Source organism: Sander vitreus, chromosome 7, assembly GCF_031162955.1.
Source record: "Sander vitreus isolate 19-12246 chromosome 7, sanVit1, whole genome shotgun sequence".
Lineage (NCBI taxonomy): Eukaryota > Metazoa > Chordata > Actinopteri > Perciformes > Percidae > Sander > Sander vitreus.
Genome location: NC_135861.1, coordinates 9,004,339 through 9,031,943, shown reverse-complemented (window position 1 = coordinate 9,031,943; position 27,605 = coordinate 9,004,339). Strand labels below are relative to the sequence as shown.

At 40.9% G+C, this 27,605-nt stretch overlaps 3 protein-coding genes across 4 annotated transcripts; all 3 read left to right on the top strand.

Moving 5' to 3' along the window:
• The first annotated feature begins 41 nt into the window (after nt 1-41).
• On the top strand, nt 42-3,943 carry hspb7 (heat shock protein family, member 7 (cardiovascular)). The gene is made up of 3 exons (XM_078253921.1): nt 42-383; nt 2,956-3,080; nt 3,262-3,943. Exons 1-3 carry the CDS (start codon nt 224-226, stop codon nt 3,439-3,441), a joined length of 465 nt encoding a protein of 154 aa, XP_078110047.1. The 5' UTR covers nt 42-223; the 3' UTR covers nt 3,442-3,943.
• Nucleotides 3,944-5,241: 1,298 nt separating this feature from the next.
• zbtb17 (zinc finger and BTB domain containing 17) lies at nt 5,242-18,816 on the top strand. Of its 2 annotated transcripts, none has more exons than XM_078254494.1 (15): nt 5,242-5,334; nt 6,812-7,077; nt 7,318-7,497; nt 8,838-9,164; nt 9,305-9,394; nt 9,752-10,023; nt 11,181-11,323; nt 11,427-11,727; nt 12,076-12,163; nt 14,062-14,178; nt 14,281-14,401; nt 14,796-14,926; nt 15,085-15,348; nt 15,509-15,598; nt 17,417-18,816. In XM_078254494.1, the coding sequence occupies exons 2-15, from the start codon at nt 6,873-6,875 to the stop codon at nt 17,869-17,871; spliced, it is 2,784 nt and encodes a 927-aa protein (XP_078110620.1). In that variant the 5' UTR covers nt 5,242-5,334; nt 6,812-6,872; the 3' UTR covers nt 17,872-18,816. The 2 variants fall into 2 exon arrangements, with proteins under 2 accessions (XP_078110620.1, XP_078110619.1); XM_078254493.1 differs by having other exon boundaries at nt 8,835-9,164.
• Nucleotides 18,817-19,262: 446 nt separating this feature from the next.
• On the top strand, nt 19,263-27,384 carry ddost (dolichyl-diphosphooligosaccharide--protein glycosyltransferase subunit (non-catalytic)). The gene is made up of 11 exons (XM_078254492.1): nt 19,263-19,519; nt 21,159-21,269; nt 21,374-21,460; nt 21,548-21,651; nt 22,702-22,796; nt 23,114-23,207; nt 23,544-23,692; nt 25,704-25,851; nt 25,979-26,099; nt 26,264-26,370; nt 26,722-27,384. The coding sequence occupies exons 1-11, from the start codon at nt 19,285-19,287 to the stop codon at nt 26,869-26,871; spliced, it is 1,401 nt and encodes a 466-aa protein (XP_078110618.1). The 5' UTR covers nt 19,263-19,284; the 3' UTR covers nt 26,872-27,384.
• Nucleotides 27,385-27,605: the final 221 nt, after the last annotated feature.

The window sequence follows — 27,605 nt, the reverse complement described above, 5'->3', positions numbered from 1 at the left end:
CCAAGGGTGGGTGGCTTCAGGAAAGTGGGAAAATAAAGGACTTTACCTAACACAGACAAGAAAAACACAAGATAGGAAGAACAGAAAGCAGACAGAGGAGCTGTGTGTAACATTTTTTACATTTAAGCGTCTGAAAGACTCCCATAAGAATCCACTCTCTCCGCCTCCCTCTTCCCTCCCTTTACTCTTCCTCCTCTGCCTTACCCAGCACTCTCAGCCATCCATGAGTGTGACCAACTCCTCTGCCTATCGATCGGAGCGTAGTTTCCACCAGACCTCATCCTCATCCTCTGGTAACCCATACATGGAGAAGAGCCGGGGACTGTTTGCTGAGGACTTTGGCTCCTTCATGAGGCCTGGGAGCGACGCCTTGGGGTTTTCCAGTAAGTTGGAAGCAGGTTCTGGTCTCTGTTACTCCTTTTGTATACAAAAGTGGTATGAAAATAATAGCAACAGCAGGTTGAAGAGACAGCTTTGACTGTAAAGTAGATCTATGTCTGTGCTTGGAAGTTATTTGTTCAAAGTGTGGTGTTTTTTTCTCCATAAAGTGGTGATAAAATATGTCCATGGTGGAAGTTCAGAGGAGGGAGAAAGAAACAGGCAGGACAGAGTTAAAAAGGCAAAGGGACTCTAGTGTGGTTGATGTGTGTGGAAAAATATATTTCTAAGTAAGATTGTAGCCATGGTTTGATGGAATAACTTTAGTGTAAAAAAATAAATAAAAGAAATTGAAAAGAAAAGAAAACAGATGCACACAAGGGAACATACTCTAAGTTTAGGCTGTATTTCTGTAGAAATGGAGGCATTAATCGGCTTTCTCTTCCAGGTTTTTCAGGCATTTGTGTGTTTAAATTTCACATTATAAGGTCAGGTGACATTTCACTTTACAGTGCCTGTGGTTCATCTTCTAGCTCAATAATGTGTGAACTGCTCTGTATCAGCTCACTGCTGGCGCACACAGACGTGTGAATGTGTGACATCTAAACTTTAAATGGACTCGGAGTCCATGTGGCCCATGTATGAGGGACAGAGTTGAATTGTTTTGGAACCATTGTTGGTATCCCATAACAGCGCACAGGAGCCTAATGGGTGGATGCAGCTAAAGGGAAAGCCAGGCACACACCCAAATACACACACACACACACACACACACACACACACACACACACAAGCAAGCTGGGGAATGCTGGACTGGCCGCCAGCAGTGTGACTTCACACACTGAGTATCTTGAATGACGCCTGCATAAGGAATGACCAGATGGTTGCCTGGTGACCAGTGTACACACCAAATACAGTGCTTACACACACAGTTGGAATGATGTCACACTGTCAAACTAACCTGCATGGGAAGTCAGAGCTAATATCTCACGCACACTCATGTCCAGTCTGTGTGTGAGGTCATGTGTCACCAAAAAGTTCTTCACTGAGCTCAGAATCTCAGGGGACAGACTGTAACTGACCAGCATCAGACTGCATGACTATCATATGTTTCTCTACTCTATCCTGTTACTGCCATAAACCTTTTCCATACAGGTAATCAATATCTTAAAAAACAACAACAATGGAACAAATGACTAGGTGTAACGTGAAGGGTGTCCCTCATAGTCACAACCCCACAGAATAGTATCAACCGACTCTTCAGTTCCGCTCAGCTACACAGCGCTTTTTCCTTTCCCCCAAATTCTGCTCTCATCTACTCCATCTTTCAGCAGCAGCAACAGCAGCAGCAGACAGCTGTTTTTAGTGAAATGGCTCTGATAAATCTGTTATCTAACTGCCCACCGCAAAACAGCAGACAGACAGTTAGCAACTGGCTGGGAAAGAATAAAAATTCTTGGTAGTTGCTAAAAAAACATCTGCTGAAATCAAACCATTGCTCTGATCTGAACTGTGACTTTTCAATTACTCTCTGTAGAACTTTATACAATAACAATATACAGCCAAGTATGCTGGCTCCCACCTATGGTATAACCACAGAGAGCCTCATCATACAATTTTTAATTTGGTTTCACCACCAAGAATATTACATTCATAATTGTCATAGCCATTTACTTCAGCAAATTCCAAAGATCTTGCAATAAATAGCCTGTTAGTACCATGGTCATCATGTCATGCATTTGACTTTTTTTCTAATCAAAGCTGGTCAATTTATAAAAGACATTTGTTTAAGTCCAAATCTGTCAAAGTCTAAAACGACACTTCCACAATTCCATGAATTTGATGGGAAACCAAATAAATAATATAAATCAATTTCAGAACTGCTGTGATGCAAAAAAAGAATGGCCAAATAATTAATGTGACACATTTAAGGTCAAATAATATGTAGAAAGCTACACAATTACCACTTCTGTGCCTTTATTTTAAGAATATAAAGTACTCAAATGTCATTGTCAAATACAATAGTATTTACATACTCATCCTTTCAGTGATGTGAAAACTAACAAAGCAAGCACCAAGACCCTGAAACTGAAGCAGCTTAATGGAATTCAGCCAGCATTCATTTTCCTACTGTGTCTATTCTATTGTTCCTGCCTTTAAAAAAAATTCACAGACTTTTTAAAAGGTATGTGTTTTAAAATTATGTTCCCAGGATATATACAGATCCGGGCTAGCTTTGCCTCTAAAAAAAAACTTGTAATCTCAGAAGAAAATAGTTGAATAGCCTGAATAATGTTGTATTCTAAGTTGTTGGCATGTAACACCGAAATGACAATAACTGAAAATCTTTCAATAACATGATGTAGTCTTTTAAATCAATGAGAGCCTATAACATGTCTGTTACCGATTCCTATATCGTTATTATCACACACCCACAATTATCAGACCATGTGATTACCCTCTTTAGCATGTAGCGTAAATGAGAATACAGTGAAAACGATTTGTCAAAGAGGCAAGTACAGATTTACTTCTATTTCCTCCTGTGGTTTAAGATCCTTTCTCATCTTGTGGCCTTAGGTGGTTCTGGAAATATCAAGACTCTTGGGGATTCGTACCAGTTCACGGTTGACGTGCGAGACTTCTCCCCTGAAGATGTCATCGTCACCACATCCAACAACCAGATTGAAGTTCGTGCAGAAAAGGTGGGCGGCCTTCTTTTTTTATATTGAATAGTATACATAGTCTTTAAAACAATGTTAGTGTTCCAATGATATTACTACAATCATATTAAACTGGGGTCTGTGGACTAGACAAATCACTTATAAAAGCATTTATCTACAGTCACAATACATTAAGTAATCGCTAACATTCTGTCTTTGGCAGTTGGCCCAGGATGGTTCAGTGATGAACACTTTTACACACAAGTGTCAACTACCTGACGATGTGGACCCCACCTCAGTGACATCGTCACTGGGTGCCGAAGGGACCCTAACGGTCAGGGCACGGCGACACCCGGCCAAACACGAGCTCGTACAGACCTTCCGCACCGAGATCAAGATCTAGAGAGGGATCGGCTTTCTCATCACAAACCTCTCACTTTTGTTTTTATGCTACTTCCTCATTTCCTGTCTTCACTTAAACCATTCTACTTTTAAAAAAAAAAATGCCACGTCCATCCTCCACAACTGCAACAATGCCTGTTGCTGCTCATTTATATTCTGAGTTAGTTCACCACGTACACAGCAGCAATAGGTCATACCTGCACATAACATATTGAAACACAGGGGTTGGACATGTACGGCATTTTCACACACACACACACACACACACACACACACACACACACACACACACACACACACACACACACACACACACACACACGCAACAATTAACTGATCAGTTCATATTTCACTCCTGAAGACTCACCTCTGAAATTGATAGTTGCCATGTTACAGTAATAATAATTTATTGTATATTATTATTTGTGTGAATAAAATGATCCTGCTTTGACAATAAACATTGGACAATGTATAAGCCTTTTGATTGACGTATGGCAAGTTGTTTTTATTAAAGGTATGGCCTGGAGTTGGGGAAGATGATATTTTATTAAACTCTTCGGCCTATTTAAAAAGCTGATTTCTACATTTATATATAATAGCCTATATATAAATGTTATGTTTTTTTAGGCAAACAAATGATAATGGCTTCAGCATTTCTCCCTTTGACTTTTGTTGCTGCCACTATGGAGAAGGCTTTGAAACCCGATTTAGGTAGCACTTCATTTTGGAAAATAAAACAGAAAAAACAGAGTGTAACTGAAAGTGTAATTACGGTAACATTAAAACGTAATAAAAAATAAATAAATAAGCAAAAAAAAGTAATTTTGGAAATTCTCTTTTTGGTTTCTGCACTACATTTTGGTGGTGGAGGGTGTGTTGGGGGATAGCCAAACCTCAGTATTACAGTAAATCCTGGCTAAGACGCTGTCCAAGATGTAGTTTTTTAGAACCTCACCAGAATTGAACTGTCCGCCCCTGTCTTTATTCAATATGCTAATTCATTAATAACCCATACAGTGTATCCACATAATGATAAAAAAATAGGACAAATGTAGGCCTTAAGATGTGGTAAGCAGTGAACACCACAAGGCAAACCACTCAATATGAAAAATCTATACGAAACCAAGCTTAGGATAGAAGGTGCTTCTGTTCAGTCTTTTATTTGTGTTTATGAGGCATCTGTTGTGCTTACATGAAAAAAGAATTTCAAAGATTCTATTCAAACAAAAATAATTTAGAAGCCTTTGGTATGTGGCTGTTATTTACTCTATGTTTGAGCCAGGCTGAGGGCCTGAGGCCTTTGCATTTTGGCATGCTTCTCTGTGTGGAAGACAACATTACATAGCCTAATTTATAATGTTGTAGGCTACTGTAAGTGGCCTTGAAATGAATGCTTTTTGTTCCCTTGAAGAGTGCTTTGGAAGTAGGCTATTATTATAATACAGTTTGATACTACTCAGTAGCCTAGTATAGTAGCCTACACTATGATTTTGAATTTAAAATAAAAAAGCAAGGTTTTTGGTAGGTTTACTTTTCAGTAGCTCATTGGCTCCAACTTGAAATGTGTTTAATAACATCTAAAGTGTTGGTGGTTGTGGTGTGTGTCACCCATGGATGTATACAAAAAACAGAATAACTTAATGATATTGCGCCACCCCGTGGTCATCATCAGCACAGCACGTGTTCACACTGCGCGTGCTCCTGTGATACATCCGGCCGGTCCCTATCAATCGATCAGAGAGAGGAAGATGGCGGTGGATGGAGTTATGGTCAACGGGGCAGGATCGATCACCGAAAAACTCGATTGGGTTGTTTTTTCCTAACAGAGTCAAACACTCCATATCACCGCCTTAGCAAACATTTGAACTCAGAGCGAAAAAGCTACAACAAGAAGGTAATTCGGGAGTTTGTTTTTATTATAACTGCGCTTGAATTGAGCGATATGAGCAAGCTAGCTGAGGAAACAACAAGGGATGAAGACAGGCCCGACTCATCGGTCCGCCATCTTGTCCCTTCACTACATGCTTGTCAAGGCACGCTAAATTAATCCCTGATAACAAAGCTACAAGGATGAAGGAATTGTAATCGATGTATTGCACTGTCAAACCAAGCTGTCAAAACTTAGAAAATCTTCATTTCCAGTCACAAAACAGCTTTACTGTTGTTTTCCCGGTATTTTGAGTCTAGTGAGAGTTAGTTCATGGCCGACATCAGTTGAAGCTAGCTAAATGCTGGAGTCGTTCTGGCTTTTTTTTTTGTGGCTACTTGTGGTTTGGTTAACTTTAGCTAACGTTACATTTCATGCTTGCAACCTATGCGTATATAAGCTAGCTAACGTTATATTTTGAATGATTGTTTTTTTTCGTTGTTAACACAGTTTAAAAATCGTATCTCTGTTTCGAGTATATACCTTTTCTGTAGAAGATATTACTAGCTACATCCATTAGTGCAGAGACCACTGCCGTTCAGTAGCGTTACAGCACTAATCAGAAACACTTTCTACAAGATAAAGTATTTGTTTGAATTGTGTATCACCGCAAAGGCAGAGTTAACGTTACCTCAATACAAATTTAAGAATGGTTTCCATTGATGTGTGTATTGATATAACCCAATCGACCTAACCGTTTTGCGCTGTTCGTTACATGTAAATAGGAGTGAGTTGCAGGATGAAGTTACACGTTTTCCTAAAACTTTTGTGATCAGATACAGTATATGACAGTTTGAAATGGGACTACTGTTTGGAGCATCTACATGTCATTGTGCTCATTTTACAACAAAGATAGTATTACATTACGTCGAAATAATGAACGTAGATAAGCATTTATCCATCCTGAGTGACTACAGATATATAACTGTATTAAGGTTAGAGTTCATTCATTCATTCAAACCTTGATTTAAGCCTGAGAAATCATTGAGGTTTCCCTCATTGGCAATGATGTCATTAAACCGAGAAATACACAAAGTTAAACAAATCAAAATAGGGCAACACTCAGTGAAAACCATTGCACACTGAGGCAAAGTGGTTTGAGATCATTGTCTTTAATATTCCGGGGGAAGTGAGATCTTGAGAATGTGTTGCAGATAAGTTGCTTTTTGAAGGCTAATAGTCTGTATTTTGTTTATCATTACACTCTCATATCTTAACCACTGAAATGGTTGCTCTATTCATCTGAATTATTAATCAAAACCAATTGCTTTACTATGCTGAGGGAGGATACATAGTCATATCAGAGGTGAACAACGCTGATTGATTGGTAGTGTCTAATTAAAGGCCAATAAATGTCAGTGTAAAGACAAGCTGGTCAAGCCGACTATCAGCCTTTTGAGCCTTTCCTAATGTAGCCAACCACATATGACTTCTTGCCTGTCAGCGGTCCGCAGAGCCCGTGCCTGCCCGCCAGCCTCTTCCACCGTCCCCAAGCCATTGGGACGATGGAGTTCCCGTGGCACAGTGGGAAGGTTCTGGAGCAGCTTAACTGCCAGCGCAAGCAGGGCCTGCTGTGTGACTGCACCTTTGTTGTGGACGGGGTGGACTTCAAGGCCCACAAAGCTGTGCTGGCCGCCTGCAGTGTCTACTTCCGCACCCTCTTCCTGGACCAGAAAGATGTGGTGCATCTTGACATCAGCAATGCAGCAGGTGGGTTCCCATCCGTATACCTTTACATAATAAAACCTTTTCTGATTCAGATTCTGATCAGCCTGTGTATTTCTGCATACTTTATCACATTATGTGTTTGATTTATTTTGTAATTTTTATTATCCCGTGCTCTGCCTTTGCATACCGTCACAGTGCTTTACTTAAATAATAGTACTTAACATGTACCCCACCAACGCTGCTGTTTAACCAGACCTGTTGTATTGTTGATTATCGTTGCAGGTTTGGGTCAGGTCCTGGAGTTTATGTACACTGCCAAGCTGACTTTAAGTCCACAGAATGTAGAAGATGTGCTGGCTGTTGCTAACTTTCTACAGATGCAAGAAATTGTAAACGCCTGCTCTGCGTACCAGTCAATGGCAAATCCAGCTCCATCCCTCATAACACTGGATTTTGCTGTTGGTAAGTCCAATTTTCACAAAGCTTTGGCAGCTTTTTCAATATAGGGCTGCAGTCAATACTAAATATAAGTAGTTTTTTGTAATGAATGCATTAAACATTACATTTTCATGTCCGAACCTTTAAAGTAATAATAATTGTCCTCAACTTCATCATTGCGCCCTCAAAGTGCTGAACCAGGTCAATCATTTGTTGCTGGTGTAGAAAGGGGCGGATGGGGTTAACAAGGTACATTTTCTGTGTTGAATGAATTTAAAAAATCAAATGTGTTTAACCTTAACTGTCACTTCCCATGGCATGAGGTTTCTTAATGTTTATATTATTTGGAACAAGGTATTCCCACTCTATCCATAGTTGGTAGCAGATAGCATTCTTCACCTGCGTTTTAAAGAAATAAGAAGTCAGAGCTTTAAATTTTAAAATGTCGTTCAGGCATTCATATTAATTAACTGTTGTTATATCGAGTTGATATTAAAGGAGAATTCCGGTCAATTTCAACACGTAGCTCTGTTGTTCGTCTACAAACTACAACACTAGTAAGTAGTACAAAAATATTTTCAAAAATAGGCATATGCTTATTTTTTAAAAGTAAGTGCTGTAGTACAACTAGCAGGAGACAAGTTATAAGTGAGGTAAGTTTGGAGACACTACCTTATTTAATCATTCAATTAATAAATATTTTTGTATCTCTTTTCGGTGTTGTACTTTGTAGACGGTCCCTAAGCACTGGTCTTGCCGTCTGAACACCGGAACTAAACAGAGCTGAATTAGCACAAATTTTATGCATTTCTTTCACATCTGCTGCAGTCAGATTCACTGTGTTCACTCGGGAGGAATCACTTCACATAGGTAGGCACTTGTAATGACATTTTGAACATGTTAAGAGGCTAAAAGCACGTTCAAAACTTGCCTGGTTTCAGCCTCCTGGGTGCAAACTGTAGCAGGAGGATAACACGGTGTAGGCAACACTGATTGTTTTCGTTTTTCTCGCTACTGACAGGACTCCAAATTTACAAACAACAGAGCTATGTGTTGAAATCGACCGGAATTCTCCTTTAACCTTTTTATTAAAATTCCCATCTGGTAAAATATTTCTCTGATATGATGATTGCGATACAATTTCATGTATTCCACATTTTGTGCAAAATATATTGGTCTCTGGTTACTCATTGTTGTTTATACTAAGCTATTAACCTAATCTGATTCAAATTTAACATTTTGATTCCATTCCACTTTGCAGTCCAAGTATGAAATATGGAGCCTTACTGTATATACAGTAATCGCCCACCATCTTGTATTAAAAAGGAAACCTCTCAATTTTTTCTTCACTTACAAACCAGAAGAAAAACAAGGTGAAGTAGAGCAGAGAGAGGAACTGGAGAGCGATCTGGCAGAAGTGGCATCTCAAGCAGAGGAGAGTCCTAGTATCCCCACAGAAGATAAAGAGCCCCCACAAAATCAGGAAACTGTAAAGGAAGACATCTCCACTGAAACGCATCAGACTGTTTCCAAGCCCAGCCCCACCAGAACCCACTCAGGCCGAGGACGACACCCCAAAACCGCCCCTATTTCTGCTCAAAAGAAGATACCTGTAAAGAAAGAGGAAGAAAGTGCTGCACAAGATGCACCTGGATTTCAGGATGACCCCTCTGATGCTGACTACGCGCCCAGTAAGTACATATTTATAGAATGTCATCTAATCTGTCCATTGGGGGAGTTTAAGGTCCACATGATGCATTGAAGCGTCTTTAGCAAGTGTTGCTCTTTCTTATTTGACTAATAAACTGAGATATTTTCCCTTTGTTTACAGAATCACAGTTGAAATCCGCTGGCACCTCATCCTACATGAGCTCTCGAGGGAGAAGAATCCGAAAACCTCCTCGACGAAACTTCCCACCTGGTGAGCAGGCTGCGCTGGTTTACTCTGCTACAGTATATCAACCCAAACGTCTTCCCGTTCTTCCAAGCTTTTCACTGGTTATGGAACTTGTTGAGTATCATCATACAGAAACATATTCCAGACAGAAAAAGTCAGGGAAATTGACACATTTGAAAAAGGTTTCAATAGAACTAGTGTTCTAGTGTTTCTTTAGTTTTAGTCTTACATTCAATTCCAGGTATCGTGACGGTTAAAAAAAAAAAAAAAAAAAGGCTTTCTGAAACCCACAGAAACTTTGCTATTATACCAATTACCATTTCCAGTCAAGGCTTCAGACAGTATGTCATTTTCAGGCGTTCCCTATTATCGTCCTTGTAGACAATTACTCAGAGGAAGAAGGCACATCAAAGAAAAAATCTGAGAAGAAGGTGGCGGAGCCGGCAGAAGAGGCCGGAGAACAGCAGGACGACTGTGCTGGCGACGGGGAAGCTGATGATGAAGAGGGGTCTGGAGAAGAAGACGATGAGGTTAGCGAGCAGGTTGATGGAGTCGATTCGGGCAGCGACAGAGATGGGAGACAAACTCAGTCAGCGTCTATGAGCAGCCGATCGGAGTCAAAGCCTTACAGCTCCGTGACACACAAATGTGAGGTGAGAAATATCAGTCCTGGTGCAGGAGGAAAGGAACTGTAGTCATTTACAATTTGTAACTTCTTTACCTTGGTGTTTCCATTTTGTCAGACTTAATGCTTTGTTTAGCTTGTGCACATACGTTAATATCATCAAATAACGTTTAATTTACGGGATTGTTCCGGTGCCGCCGGATGTCCCTCATTTTTGGCCGGATGTCCGTCACCTTCATCTTTCTTTGTGTTGGCATTCTAAACTCCGGTCGATTTCTGAGGACTATGGTTAACTGCTCCTCAGATCTCTGCAGGGTAAATCCAGACAGCTAGCTAGACTATCTGTCCAATCTGAGTTTTCTGTTGCACGACTAAAACAACCTTTGAACGTACACGTTTCACCAAAACAAGTTCCTCTCCGAGGCTATTTTGCAGAGGCACTGTTGCTCTGTCTGGCCGCCCAAGACGATTGTGATTGGTTTAAAGAAATGCCAATAAACCAGAGCACGTTTTTCTCCCATCCTGGAATGCTGTGTGGACTAGCCAGACCCTCCTCCGCAGCGCTCAGGAAATAGGTCTGGCAATGCGAGACTATTTCTACTGTGACAATGATGAGCAGTGCTATTCCACAGCTTGTGGCACAAAGTTGCTAGAAACAAATCACAATCGTCATGGGGGCCGCTAAGCGCCGGACGGAACCCTGGTGCCGCTGCAAAATAGCCTCGGGAAGGAACTTGTTTTGGTGGAACGTGTTCGTTCAAAAGTTGTTTTAGTCATGCAACAGAAAACTCAGATTGGACAGAGAGTCTAGCTAGCTGTCTGGATTTACCCTGCAGAGATCTGAGGAGCAGTTAACCATAGTCCTCAGAAATCCACCGGAGTTTAAACTTCCAACACAAAAGGAAGCATAAAGTAACAGACATCTGGCCGAAAAGGAGGATATCCGGCGGCAACGGAGCAATCCCGGATGTGAAACGTCGTGAATATAGACTACAGTAGAAACAAACAGCCACAGGGGCATTAGAGCTTATATATCCCCACCAAACTTGGAAATGTTGTTGATGCTGGGAGCTTTTATGCAAATCTCAATGTCAGAAGCAAATGTTGGTTACATTTGCATACAAAGATTTGCATTGAAAGGTTTTGTCAGCTCACTCTTCATGACATATTTTTTTTTCTTTCCAGGACTGTGGGAAGAAATTCACCCACACTGGTAATTTCAAGAGACACATGCGTATTCACACAGGAGAGAAGCCGTTCAGCTGTCGGGATTGCAACAAGGCTTTTTCTGACCCTGCAGCGTGTAAAGCCCATGAGAAAACACACAGGTGAATTACTTATTTATTTTCAGCGAGACATTTAGTTTACTGACACCCGCCTATTGAGCTCTGTCCACTTTGTGTCTTTAATTCTGCTACTGTCACCTCCTAGCCCTCTGAAGCCGTACTGCTGCTCGACTTGTGGAAAGAGCTACCGCCAGATCAGCCTGCTCAACCTGCACCGCAAACGCCACACGGGCGAAGCGCGGTACAGCTGCGAAGTGTGCGGCAAGCTCTTCACCACGTCCGGCAATCTGAAGCGCCACCAGCTGGTGCACAGCGGCGAAAAGCCGTACCACTGCGACTTCTGCGAGAAGGCCTTCTCTGACCCCACCGCCAAGATGCGACATCTGGAGACTCACGACACGGAGAAGGGCAACAAGTGTGCGTACTGCGACAAACGCTTCAACCAGGTAACAACATGTTCGTGAAGGCTTTTCTATAAGCAACTGTACAACAAACATTCATGCTGTGATTGCAGATTTATTTTTCTGACAAATGTTATAATATCTTCAACTGTAGAAAACCTGAGTTTGGTAGCCACATGTTACTATTATTACCAGTGATGTGGTACTGAGCATATGATATTGAGTCTCTTAAAGAGGCAGTAGGTAAAACTAAACTAACTTTCTGTCATATTTGCTGAAACTGACCCTACGTTCCAGTAGAACTATATGAAGCTGGTAATTAAAAAATAAAAATCTTCACAATCCTACCTACTGCACCTTTTAACTCTTTACCTAATTTTATGTTTTTTTTAGCCGGGAAATCTGAAGGCCCACCTAAAGATCCATATCACAGACGGGCCTCTCAAGTGCAAGGAATGTGGCAAACAGTTTACTACCTCAGGTAAGAAGATAGTATTTTACCATATTTTTCTTGAATTTTATTTACTTCTGTTCTACAGAAGTTATACAGTTATCCAGAACTGAAGAAGTATCTGACTGAGAACCTTCACAGACTTCTGTTATACAGTGATCTTAACTTGTTAGAAATGTACTGAGGTGGGCGCCTGGATAGCTCAGTTGGTAGAGCAGGCGCCCATATGTAGAGGTTTACTCCTCGACGCAACGGGCCCGGGTTTGACTCCGACCTGCGGTCCTTTGCTGCATGTCGTTCCCCCTCTCTCTCCCCCCTTTCATTTCTTCAGCTGTCCTGTCAATAAAGGCCTAAAAATGCCCCAAAAATAATCTTAAAAAGAAATGTGCTGAGGTCGACAACAAATTCTACCCAATCTCTGTATAATGTGATGATCTGCTGTTTTTCTCTTTTTTATGATTGTAAATTGTGGCTCTTTGGGTTTTGGACTTATATGCCACAGGTGAATTGATGATGTAAATAAGCGTTGCCACCCCACGGTTGTCACATGATTTCAGTTAAAGTTAGTAAGAAGCTACCGGTGGTGTTAACAGAGCTATAGTTAACTGGTCATTAGGGGTGGTACGGTTCATGAAAAAACATCCGAACTGCTCGGTCCGCTTGTCTCAGTTCGGAGCGTGTGTGTGCCGCACGGTTCGATGCATGTGCAATGTAGCCTCGTGCCCGTCAGGTGCCCGTATGTGACCTCAGACAGTGTGTTTCCCTTTCGCGCGAAAGAAGAGGTGTGGACAAGTTACCAACAAAACGTACAGCTAAAGACCGTGCAAAACATTTCAGATCGTCCTGCCAACCTGTATACATTTTAACATCAATGTACCGTAACGTTTTTTCACTCTGAAGTCGCTGAAGCGGCTGCAGTCTAGATCCTGTCGGGTCTCTGCAGCGGGCAGGGCTGCTCAGTTCTCCCCGCGACTGACGCACGCGCACGCACGCACACACAAACACACACGGTGGATGCAGGAAAAAATGGAGATGAGACGTATACAGGAGGACCTGACAGCTACGCTCGTTATTGTAAGTGCAATGATAAGTCCAATAAGTACTTTATCAAACCGTCTGACTGTGTGTCCCAGCCCAGGCCAGGCCAGGATAGGAAATTAACTAACAATGTAAACTGTTTTTGTTTAGCGTATTCTAACTTATTCAAAAGACGGAGCTTTAAGAGTTCCTCTCTTTTTCTTTTAAAGGATACATTTTTGTAAGAGCTACACTGAAGTTGGCAGTTTGATAAATGCAAGTTATTTCAATTGATATTCTGTAATATTTCAATCTTCATGTGCTAAAAAGGCACATAAGTTCCTGTAGATGGCGATACACATTCTCCTCTTTTTGCCAAATAAATGAAAAGCATGTTGAAATCATCAATGTCTTCCCTCTTGCTGTATCAAAATCTCACCTAGCTTTCCTCAGAGATGGTCCCAATAATGTGCTTAAAGTCACGTCAAATTCAGTTTGTGCATGATTACAAGATATAACTATATACTTATTTAATACTGTATCCTACATTGTGGATAATTAAGCTATATAGGCCTATCATATGCTGAAGTGACCCTAAAACCGTGATACAAACCGAACCTTGGGTTTTGTGAATCGTACCACCCCTACTGGTCATACAAACTCCCCTGGAACACACAGACAGAGCTTCAACTTTCCTTGAAATATTTGTAAATGACTGTATAATCACCTCCTGATATTGACTTTTTCAGGTATGCATTGGCAGTAGTGTTTTTTTCACCATTTCATCTGGCGCTAACACAATCCCAGCTGCTTTCAGTTTGTCTGCACATTATCTAAAGGAAGTTGACTTGTCATTGTCTTTGCTTTGAGGCATTTGGCCTAACCTTTTCTTGATGGTATCTGTTTTTTAGGAAATCTGAAGAGACACCTGCGAGTCCACAGTGGGGAGAAACCGTACACCTGTATGCACTGCCAGAGAGCTTTCAGTGACCCTGGAGCTCTGCAGCGGCATGAACGCATCCACACAGGTACATTCAGGCAGACTTTGGAATGTGAAAGCATCCATCTGAAACCCCACAAAAATATTATCTCCATCCCTTCATGGTGAGACTGTAAATCATGTTCTACAGGAGAGAAGCCCTGTGTCTGCCCTATCTGTGGCAAGGCCTTCACCCAGGCCAGCTCACTCATCGCTCACGTCCGCCAGCACACCGGAGAGAAGCCCTACGTGTGTGATCGCTGTGGCAAAAGGTCAGCAAGCAGATAAATCAGTGCTGTTACAGAAGGCTCACTTTTCAAATTCACTCGTACCTGGGGAATATTACCTGAGATTATCCAACAAGGAGACTGGGAAATATGCGAAAAGATAGCAGAGAACATTAACTATTGGTTTTAAGTTTTATTTTGCATAGGGAATAGTGGGAATCACAGATGACATGTATGGCCTCGCAGGTGTTTTGTTCAGTCTACCATCAAAAATAATAATAATATGCTACCATGAATTCTTAACAAATACTGCAGCTAAAAGTAAGTGAGGAAATATGTTATTTTTCTTTTGTAATTTATGTGAACCAGCCCTTTAAATATACCAGGGTATATGAAGGACGCAAGATGAGGGATACATGTTGTGTCTCTCTCTGGACAGGTTCGTGCAGTCCAGTCAACTGGCCAATCACATCCGGCATCACGACAATGTCCGGCCGCACAAGTGTCAGATGTGCAACAAGGCATTTGTCAATGTAGGAGACCTGTCGAAGCACATTATCATTCACACAGGTGAGGACAACATTAATGGGACTCATGGGTAATGGAGGAAATAGAGAGACAGCCATGCTCTCTGTCTCTCTGTTACTTGTTCTCCACATCGAGCAGAACTCGACAGCTTTCGCCCTCAAATCTTCAGTTGTTTTCTTTTCTCCGTCTTGCTCTCTCAGGGGAGAAACCTTTCCTGTGTGATAAATGCGGCCGAGGGTTCAACAGGGTGGATAACCTGCGCTCGCACGTCAAAACCGTCCACCACGGCAAGGCCGGCATGAAGCGGCTGGTGTTAGCCGAGGGCAACAGAGACGAGGGGGCTGATGGGTGCGCAGGGGCATCCACCTCTGATAGCGAGTTTAACATAGTTACCGTCACCACAGAGGACATCGTCACCCTGGCAACCGAGGCCTTGGCAGCCAGTGCTGTAGCTCAGCTGACAGGTCAGAAAGCGTCTTCCAGGCCGAGTTCAGTGATTTTTGGGGGGAACTATCAACATCATGGGCTTCGACCTGTGACAAATGCTGCAGATAGCACCCTGAACTTCTGTGCAGTGGACAGCGATGAGTGGTTGTTTACTTTGTGTCTTGTGTCTGTTTACAGTAGTTCCAGTGGCTACTTCAGTGTCTGCAGATGAGACGGAGGCTTTGAAAGCGGAAATCACCAAGGCAGTAGAGAAAGTGCAAGAAGCAGGTAAGACTATACAGTATACACTATACAGTATGCACTCAAACATCTGTATTTGATTAATATCATAGCTTTAAAATAAAATAAAAAAACATAGAGAGAGCACAATGGAACAATGGGGTCAGGAATGGCACTTTGAACATAACAGAATATCAGACATGGGTTGGGAGAAAAGAGAACAAAACTAATATTAGCATTAAATGCATTATTTTGAGTTAAATATTTAGAAAAAAATAATAATAATAATTAAAGGCTAAGGTGTGGTGAGGGTTTGGGTTGCGGAAGGTTTAGGATGCCACCATGAAATTGAATTCATTGCTGAGCCTGTTTGCTGCAACAGCACAGCAGATTTGGGCAGAACTGGTCTGGTGGTTGAGTTATCATGATATTCAGCATCAACTGTCAACACATTTAACAGAAGCAGCTTAAAGACAAATGTTTTTCTCATATTTCCTATTGAAGACACGAGAATTGCTATCATTGGTCTAATTCCCTAAAATGTTCCTTTTTACCATTAAAACATTTGCAGAACCTTTGCATATGCACATTTTTAATCAGTGAATGCTACAAAAAATGCTGCCAAAATCCAAAGCAGACAAATGTTTGAACTGACCCATGAAGCTTCATAGACTTGCTAAATGATATAATTAGGTAATTAATTCTCAACTCAACTATACATTGAAATTGAATTAATGCCAGTACCAAATTCATTGATGAGCAAAATAATGTTCTAAGTGACTGTTGTGTGGATTTGTGGTTGCACTACTGCATGACAACGTGATAACAAGTTTGATAAAAAAACAGAAAGATAAAAGTGACATGATGTTGAAAAAACAACCTGACCACAAGCTGTTCTGAAGCTTTCTATGATACACCATGGTTTTCATCAGCCGATAAGAGTTCCAGCCAAATTTCCACTTTCTCTGAAGATTTGAAGGACTTCTCGGCCATGCTGCCACTCAAAAGCTGAGGTTCAAAGTTGAATCTTGACCTTGGAAACAGCAGTTGTGAAAACAATTTTGTCACTACCGTATTTTGTGAGTGACTTTTTCAAGTCAGCTGTATGAACACCATCTATTCACTTTTGAATGGTACTGCTAATGCTAATGTAGTAATGCTACTACGGCACCAGCAGCAGGTAACGGCCTACCGTTAGCTAGTAGCTGGATTAAACACGGTTAAAATGCTGACAGCTAAACGGTGTAAAAGTTTGTCTGTATTTCACTGGAGAGGAACGTATGACAGAATGTATGACAGTGTGCAGCAGCTGTTGTCGAAAAAACAACACAGATGTTGCGTTCACTTCAAACTCGCCTTGCCAGCCTCGTGGTGCATTCAAAGTTATTGTAAAATACCCTTTTCCCATCCAGTGGTTGTTTTTGTGAGGAATTTACTGGTGAAATAAGTTATTGTTATAAGTTATTGTTATTACATTTTTAGTAAGTCTTTTTAATTACTCCCTGTGGCCTTAGCAATAAACAAACCGTTCTGTAATGTCGCAGACAAAATTCACCTTTTTCAGCCCTTCTGAGTTTGCAGGTATGTAATATAGTAAATTGGCTAAAATGTGCAAAAAAACAAATGATATTTAAAGAATTGTATGACCTTAAATCTAAAAAAAATCTGAAGGGAAAAATCGGTGTGATCATTTTGAACTGTGCAGTTGCGCTGATGACTTACTAAATGTTGTCAAATGTAAGTTTGATGTTATATACTGCTGTGTTTAGTTTCATTCTAAGCCAGTTAATCTCTAACATGAAGGGGAAGACGGTTTGAGGAATTTGAATCGCTTACTTTGTTTGTCGACTCTTCTTCTGTTCCCAGATCCCAACACCCAGATCTTGTACGCTTGTGATTCATGTGGCGATAAATTCTTGGACGCCAGCTCCCTCGCCCAGCACGTACGCATCCACACAGCTCAGGCCTTGGTCATGTTTCAGGCAGATTCCGACTTCTACCAATACACCACAGCCACCGCCGCTGAGGGGGATTCTGCCTCGACATGGCAACCCACATCTGGACAAGTCATCCAGGAAGGAGAGCTGATGTTCCGTGCTCAGGATGGACAGGGAGAGGCAGAGGGAGGGATGGTGGTGGAGACACAAGACGAAGAAGAAGAAGAAGAAGAAGAAGGGACAGGAGGGGTGATCCATGAGGAGGGGAGGGAGGATGAAGAGGTGGAAGCCCACACGGAGCTCCACACAGAAGGAAACGATGAAGCTGCAGCAGAGGTAGAGGAGGAAATAGAAGAGGAGATGGAATGTGAGAGTCCGGCGTAGTGGGGCAGATTTGTGACGAATGTATGAAATATTATAAACAGAAATCTAATTTATACATGAAAAGAAAATATAAGAAATGAAGGCAGTTGCTGAGACCTCAGATATTCAACATGCCATGATGGTAAACCATTAATCTATACATGATTCATAACATACAAATACTTTATAAACAATTATATTTTAGAATTTATGGTAAAAAAATCATGTATTTTGCAGTCGGAAAAGAGGTGAGATCCTAGTGAGATCCAATTATTTGGTAGATATTGTTGAGAATTCTTCCAGAGGTAGTTATACCACTTTGTATAGTTTGTTTATTTTATAAGACTGAAATGCAGAATGAGGCCGTGTTTTTTGTGTTTAGATCACAATTCTGTCTTACCCTTATTTACTTAAAGAAAGACCTCCATGTTATTTTTCCATTTCACTCAGATGAGATATGTAGATTTTCCTTAAATAGTCAAACTGTTTTTTATTGTACTTAGTTGTAAGTATTTTCATGAAAACCACATTATACAGAGATTATATACATTAACGTGTGGGGGTACTAAAGATTTATTTGGGGGGGGATTCTTAATTCCAGAAGTGGGATGTCATGAACTGGGAAACAATGTAAATGCTGTGCATGTATACTATTTGTATATTTGTTAGGCGTCCTCTAAAAAAAGTCTAAAAAATACCTCTGATAAAACATAAAAAGAAATGTGTGTGGTGATGACAACCTGGTCAGCAATTCTCAGTTTCACATTGATATCAAGACTTTTTTTTCTGGTATTGCAGTAAGCTGGTCACATTGGTATGAAGACGGTTTCCTGTCACCAATGGTTTTATTTCATTATTTTGTCTGTTTATATTAACACATGCAAGATGCCCTGTTAGACATCAGTAACATTGCTTAGACTCACTGAAAGTCATCATCTCATCAATAAAGAATCATCACACACCTGAGCAGCCTTGTGTTGTTTTTTTTTATAAAAAATGTGTTGTTTTACTTGCTTCCTTTAAGCTTACATTGCTCACAGAATATCATCAAAATGTGTGTTTCAGATATTTGAAGTAATAACATGTATAAATTCAATAAGGAAAATAAGTAATTTGAATTGTTTAAATTATTAGCAAACACACTGCATCTCTTAAGAGAACCATCCATGAAACGTGGACATCTTAAGTCATTAATGCACTGCTCCTCAACTCGTGATAAAATCATGGAATTATTGATCTTAGTTATGATTATTCAATAAATATGGTAGAATTTCTGTCCCGAGACTTGGCTTCCGTGATTGTCAGTCTTATACTAGAGCTTTCATCCCATTGGCGGAGTGGCAGTCAGGTCGACGCGTTCCTCTCTGCGATTGGCTGGAATTTGGGGTCAAAGTTAAGTCGACTCCTAACGCTGACGTCGACTTCTGCAGCAAAATGGCGTCGTTGACAGCAGTCATGCACAAGAACCGGTCCGGTTCATTACCCTCATCCAAAAAACAGACCGGAATGATGACCCAAAGGAGGTTCAGACTTTTGGACAACAATGTCCTTTTATTCCTTTCATTAGCCTCCATGTTGCATTGTGCTTTGGCTGACGGCAAAACGCTCGTTCTACTGGACAACCTCAACATCAGAGACACACATTCAATCTTCTTCCGCAGTTTGGCAGGTCAGTACGAAATTCGTGCTTTTTTCATCCATAAATACTCTCCTCTATACTGTTGTAGACCCCCCCCTTGTATGGCTAACATGTCTTTGCAGGGAATATAACGTTAGAGCCTTTAGGACTTGAGCGTCATGCAGCACAGCAAGGCTTCTAACTTTAGCTTAACTTAATTAGCTCTATTATGTGCGCTGTGTCTCGTCAAACTTCATTCAAGGCGATGGCAGTTTAATGTATTTTAACTAATTCATAGTAGTATACGTGCTTGGTAATGTTAACTTACACTGCATTGGATAGACACCGGGCCACTCTTCATTTCGGCGTACGTAGTACACCAAATGGATAATATAATTATTTAATACAATCTTTATATTGTATCAGTTTAGCCGGTCATCAACCATATATTCAGTTATGTCTGATGCAATTGATCGAGGGCGAGGCTACATTAGAATACATTCATATACAAAAGATTGGTAACAGGATGAAATAATTAATGATTTGCATGCTAATATACTTTAAATGGGCTTGCCAATTTATCTTCAGCTATTTCCCTTGACTTGCAAGCAGGTGCATTATATAGTGGGGAAAACTCACTTTCCCATTTGGGCAGTAGAATTTACCATTTGTAAGCCAGGAGTTTCAACTGTACATAGGAAGTCAATCAGAACATATAGATGATTTTGTAAATACTAGAGATGCACCGATTACAATTTTCTAGGCCAATTCCGATTTCCGATTTTTCTTTGAGTTAGGCCAGCCGATACGGATTTTAGCCGATTCCGATTCAATTTTTTCTAACTTCTTTACAGCACACACATTTATTTTCTATCTTTTCTTTAATAGAACATTTTGCACAGAACATAGAACATTTTTTGAACAGATAATGGATCACTATAAAATAGAACTATATAAATTACTCCTGGTGTGGGAAATTCACACACATCTAAAGTGCAATGTTAGAACCATTTCCTTCTTTTCACATCCAATATCCAACTAAAAAAATTTGATTTTGGTGTCGTCCCTCCACGCCCTACTTTTTTTTGCAGGTGTTGCATATTGCAAACTTGTTATCTTCTGCACACACGCTGAAGAATTTCCAAACAGCCGACATGTTGCAGGTTAATTCACGAGGTTCCCTACCTGTGCGAGAAATAGTGCGGACACGCGCTTCACACCGCGAGCGGGTACGCGCGACACATGGCGGAAAAGTTGAGAGAAAGGAAAAAGAGACTGTGCTGTTGCGTCCGTGTGTGCGTGCGTCCTTGAAAACTGTAACACGTATAACTTATGTTGTCAGTTAATTGTAGCATTGACCGGCATGAAATCGGCATATGTCAGACTGACCTGCCGGTCGCTGGTCATGGCCGAGCACGTGAAAACCGGCCAATTACGGTCACCGGCCGGTCTATCGGTGCATCTCTAGTAGTTTTTTCATAAGCCTAGTGGTTTCACTTGATAATAAGCACTGACAGGAGGTATTGCACATCTTTATTATCTATGACGTCATCACATATAACACGGGAGTTATAATGTAGAGGTCTCCGGACCTTTGGAAATACATGCAATGCAAAATGTTACTGCAAAAATGCAACAAGCATGTCAATGTTCCAGTGATAACGTATCTCTTGTTATCTCTTGTTTTCAGATCGTGGCTTTGACATCGCATTCAAGACAGCTGATGATCCCTCTCTATCTCTGATCAAATATGGCCAGTTCCTGTATGACCATTTAATCATCTTCTCACCATCAGTTGAGGGTAAACTTCACACTCCTAATTCAAAATCAAGTTAACAGTTTTATGGCTTGTGTACGCCTTGTTGAAACAATCATTTAAATTCATTTCTTTTTGGTCATTGGCAGACTTTGGAGGAAATATAAATGTGGAGACTATTACATCCTTTATTGATGGTGGAGGCAACGTCCTGGTTGCTGCCAGTTCCGATATTGGTCAGTTGATTTCCAACAGCTTTTCTTTAATATTCTATACAATTCCATAATATTGCATATATTAATGCTCTTCTCCTTCTTACACAGGTGACCCACTGAGGGAGCTGGGCAGTGAGTGTGGCATCGAGTTTGATGAAGAAAAGACTGCTGTCATTGACCATCACAACTTTGACGTGTCTGACCCTGGAGAGGTAAACAGAATTCTGTTCAGACAGCAGGCACATCCACTTTGTTTCTCTGATCCAGTCTTTAAAACTGATACTCCATAGCCACTTTCCGACCCAAGTAGTTACAGGAACGTAGTTATAGGAAAAGTCCACTTCTAAACAGATCTACTAACTACTCTCCCCCAAAACTGTTTTTTCCGTTTGCATTCCCACTGGCCAAGTGGCCATAGTGACTGGTAGGAGGGGTAAGGGAGTGATGCAAGCACGGCAACTGTCTTTATTGCGTTAAAATTAGAAAACAAATACACCAAAAAAAGTATGAACTAAATACTAAATCTAATGTATATAGCATATTTGTCATAATTTTAACAATTCACAGTGTGTGTGTGTGACGGCCAGCGAGCCGTAGGACACGCTTGTGGAGTTTAACTCCGAAAAGACAGTTAACCACAGGTTCCCGTTAATCTTATGATGGACATGTGTTGTGATATTTCAACAAACTAACCGTCAGCGGCGAAATAAAAGCCTCTTATTTACGAGAGCGGTCTGAGAGACCTCCAGCTCACAGCGAGGTGTCTGAGCAAGACTGGCCGAGCGACGAGCTAGAGGCCGGGGCAGGCGCCTGCTGGCTGTCGCCTCACTTGATGGAGCTTCTCAACTCCGAAAACTTTGAAGCAAATTGTCAATTCGGCATCAATTTTCGCAAGACTGCCTATATTCGAAATCTAAACAGTTAATTTCTCGCCTAAAACGTTGTCAGAAGTGAAATGATGATGAATAAGATGCCGAAAATTGTTAAAATTGTCCCGTTGTTGGTCTGTCTGTACCGGAAACCCGACCCTCGTTCACCTAGGTTCATATGCTGAAAAGGGAAAAGAGAAAAGACCGTGCCCTGAAGAAGGAGTTGAAAGAGTTACAGGAACTGCGGCCAGAGGGACTTAAAAATCCCCAAATTGGTCCAGTCGGAACACGAGAAAAAAAGGGTTCTAGGAATTTTATGTTCTAGGAACTGCAAAAATCCCTCCGGTCGGAGAGCGGCTCATGTTATTTACAAATGGTCCTTCTTGTCTCCAGCACACCCTGATTGTTGCTGATCCAGAGAACCTGATGAAAGCTCCAACTATTGTCGGCAAACCCACCAATAAACCTGTTTTATTCAAGGGTGTTGGGTAAGCACACCTGATTTATTTTTCATTTTTACATTTTAAAATTTACATTTTAAAAACCAAGTATAAAAAGTATTACTGCACTTCTCCACTCTACCATTTAGTATGTTGACACAACTGATATTCCGAAGCAGCGGCAAAGACATTCACTCACTGCTGTTTACAAATGTTAAATCAATACTATATCAATTAAGTAAATCAAATACTTTACTTTGTTCAGTGCATTACTCACAAATGCAAGCCGTATAAATAATAACATAATAATAATAATAATAATATAAAGTCTGACTAACATGCAATGCCCCCCTCCACTCTTGCAGCATGGTGGCAGACCCAGAGAATCCTCTTGTCTTGGATATTCTCACCGGCTCATCTACTTCCTACTCGTTTTTCCCTGACCGACCCGTCTCTCAGGTGAGAATACTTAACATAAAAAGTATGTCTGATTATTAATTTATAATGAGGTTGATTCATAATGATCCTCCTATGTCCTGAATGTGATTAGAAGCAGCTTATTTGCTCAAGTTCTGCCATGCCTCCACATGATAGACAGGTGGGAATTTAACTACTGGAGACCCTAATGGCGATGCGGTTGGGTTTTGCTCATCTATGACTTGGAGATGCAAGTGTTTTTGTGGAGAATCAGAAGCCATAGATAGCCTTATGTCCTCTGGGTTAGAAATGAACTACACAAGATTTAATGTCTTTTTTTTTCTTCTGACTAATAATATATATTTTTTACCTCTCCAGTACCCCCATGCTGTTGGCAAGAACACCCTGCTTATCGCCGGCCTTCAGGCCAGAAACAATGCCAGAGTGGTTTTCAGCGGCTCCCTGGAGTTCTTCAGCGATGCCTTCTTCAACTCTGCTGTGCAGAAGGCCACGCCTGGCTCCCAGAGGTAGTCTTCACTGTTCATCACATCCTTCTTCTCATGAATGCTATTACAGCATTAGTCATTAGTGACATTCTGGTCACTCTTCATTTTTGTTTTGCCATGTGAATGGTGACGTTAAAATACTACTCCACCATGTATGATGCAGGCGTTTGTAATTCCTTACAGAGTCTTGAGATGCTTACAGTTCAGTGTCTTAAAAGACCCTTTGATTCAGTGGGTACAGTTTGTCATATTTGCTAAAACTCTCACTATATCTGACAGTAGCACAGGAGACAGATTATTTGTTAAAAAAAAAAAATTCCATTAATGCTCCTAATGGCATTTGCAAGATTCCACTGTGCCTAAAGATAAACGGCCAATCAGAGCTGAGGAGACTTTAACGCAGTGTCCATCACTGCTCGTGAATTGCGATCAAGCTGTCAAACTATAGCCTGGTCCTACCAGACTCTCGTGTCACTCAGTGTGACAAGTGTTAACTTCCTTGAAGGCGGGTACTCTGTTGAAGTTTAAACCTATTGGATCTGCCCAGAGCCACTCTGGATCTGCCATAACCAATCGCTTACGTTTGGTCGTGACATCGGCTTAGCATCGCTAGCGTTCGCCTTAGCCAACTCCTTCACCACTAACGGAGCGATCTGGAAAATCAAACTTTTCCCGAACCCCATGGTGAGGAGGGCCACAACATCATGGCCACCAACAAAACTCAGCAAAAATTGTTCTTGCTCGGACTTTTAACTTGTGGATATTTGGCAGCGTTGCCACACCGGACCGAATGGGTTCGCTCGCATCTTTCTCCGCCGCCATTACAGAACTACAACTCAAACTAGCGCACGACCTCAACGTCATCATTCACAGCCACTCCCTCTGTTCGCTGATTGGACCGCCAAAGATTTGGCCGGAGAAAACCCAAGAATATACCGCAAACCCAGACAGAGTACTGAAGGAAAATGAAAATTGAGCGGAAGTACGTAGGAGGGCGGAGCCAGGCTAGTCAAACTAGGCAGCGCTCATCAAATATGAATCAAGATTCTCTTACTGCATTGCCCATTTCTTAAAAACACATTTTAGTGTACTGTTCAGCTGTAAAACGAGAACGTTTGTGAACAAGTCGAGCTAAAACCAAACGCAGCCCACCGATCAGAGCAAACTTTTAATTTTACAGCAAAGCATTTCACTAAAATATGTTTCTGAACACATTTGAGGCAAGAAATAGGCAATGCAGTAACGGAATCTTGATTCATATTTGAGCAGCCCTGCCTAGTTTGACAGTTTGATCAGAGTTCAAGGGAGCAGTCATTGACACTGCGGTATGCCATTAGGAGCATCAGGAGGAGGCAGAGGAAACGTGATTTTTTTTTTAAATTTTTACAGCTTATCTGATTCATGTAGTACTGTCAGGATTTAGTGAGTTTCAACAAATATGACAGTTTTTTTTTTTTTAATAAGTTACCAACTGTAGCTTTAAGTCTGCAGCTCTGTGCATTGAAAAACACTTTTCTCTTGTGAAAAATGGCTTTGGTTGTGCATGTTTTAATGTTTTCAAGTTAATTTGTAAATGAAAAGTAGTCTTACATGGTCTTTGAATAAGTATTAGGTTGTGTTACATTTAAGACCTGTGTAGTTAACATATGACTGTAATGACCAGTCATGGTTGGTATGGGGAATTTGGCCAGTTTTTCTTTTTTTTTTTTTTTTTTCAAAGGTCAACTCTTGAGATTTTTGAGTTGGCTTCTGAGTTATTTTTTGCTAATTAGCAGTATTTCAAAATTTTTTGACATTTTCATGTTCAAACAGAACCTGCCGATACAAAAACCTGCTCACTCCAAATAAGTAGTGTGTAAATCCTCCTACTGACAAATAAATATTATATTTTGTAATGAAACAAACTGCGTCCCATCAGAGGTGGTCAAAGAACACCTTTTTATTTTCATAAAAAAAAAAAAAAAATCTTTATTGTCCAGTTAGGAATCCCCTGTGTTTGAAGCACACTTCTTCTTGTCGTGGTCTTTGTTAGGTATGAGCAGACGGGGAACATGGAGCTGGCCGAGGCTCTGTCTCGCTGGGTGTTCAAGGAGGCCGGAGTCCTCAGGGTGGGAGCCGTTACCCATCATCCCGTTGGAGAGATCACTCCCCCTGCGGCATACACAATCACTGACCTTGTGGTGGGTTTAAAATTTCCAGGGACTTATGTGAACAACCATCACCCTGAAGATGTTTGTCTTGGCCTGAATTAAGGGCTCTGTATTTTTCTGTGTATATCTCAATCCGTGTCAAACTTTCCCCTAACAGGAGTACAGTATTGTCATTGAGATGTTGACCGAGGGTCGCTGGGTTCCGTTCGACGGAGACGATATACAGCTTGAGTTTGTGAGGATCGATCCCTTTGTCAGGACTTACCTCAAGAAAAAGGGTACGTTGCTGTGCTCATTGAACATATACAGTACTTATGAAATGATTTTTAATTCATGCTTAAAGGTTAAATGCATTGCACCATGTGGTGTGAGGTTTCAACTGTATGCACCTTCGCAGTTACAAACTGTGTCCACTATTAATCCTGTGTTGTCTTTCTTCTAGGAGATAAGTATAGCGTCCAATTCAAGCTGCCTGATGTGTACGGAGTCTTCCAGTTCAAGGTGGACTACAACCGACTGGGATACACACATCTCTACTCCTCCACCCAGGCAAGTTAATCGGAAGGTTTACTTCACTTGGGCATACCCAAATCAAAATACTGGTGGAGATCTCCATGCATGGAAAGTGGGAAATGGCCAGCAATACTAGAGATTGAATCATTTATAGTTCATTCGTCTTTGTTAATTGATGGAAAGAGATGAACAACATATTGTTCGCAATGTCTAATGAGGTATACCAGGGAATTACCCGTAGGACAATCTCCCAAAACCTTGGTGTATAATAAGTTTACTTTCTGAGTACTGTGGCTTGGAAGTGGTTCCTCTTATTTATAATGCATGTAACAACGATGCTCTAATGAATGGCGGCCTAACTTCTACCATTTGGTTTCTTCATCACAGGTATCAGTGCGCCCCCTGCAGCACACTCAGTACGAGCGCTTCATCCCCTCAGCTTTCCCATACTATGCCAGCGTCTTCTCCATGATGGCAGGACTCTTTGTCTTCAGCATAGTCTTCTTGCACATGAAAGAGAAGGAGAAGTCAGACTAATGCAGAGAGACAACGGGGAAGGGATAACACGATTATAGAGTTAAACTTGTGTGAAGAGTTGAATTTGAATGTCTTTTGATGGCTTGAATCTTCACGCAGGGACTTGGACTGCAGTCCTCCGTAAAAATACAGTTTCTGTTCAGTTATTTGGTTACTTAACTAATCCGGGGCTGGAGGCCAAAAGGGGTGACTGTAATGCAGTGGTTGGGGGTTTGATTATAGGAATTTTTTTTTTTTTTTTTACTCTGAAATTACTCAAAACCCTGTAAATGTCCTGAAGTCAGTCAGCGTTTGTATAAAGTTACTTTACATTTGATAAAGTTATCTCCTAAGTAGAGCACTTGCCTTGGAACATAAAAGAAATCCATATTAAAATTTGACCCACATGTTCTCAATTTAGGAAGGTTTATTGTGGTAACTAAATGCACTGATTATACCAACTGTTAATTTGTTTTTGATAAGTGTTTCCAAAAAAGTTGGAGTCATCTTAAACAATAAAATATTGACATTCCACTCGATAGAACGTCCTGTTCATTCTGTGGCATGGCATAATTGTACTCGGTGATTTCCACAATGTATTGAAATCTGTCTTCCTGGACCTTTTACTTAATAATGCTACACGCTGTGACAAACACATTGGTTGTAGTGATGTAACGTTACTGTCCTAGGTAACGACATTGGTTTAGAGAGTCTACATGCCAAACTCCGTTTAAAAATACGACCATTTAAATTTG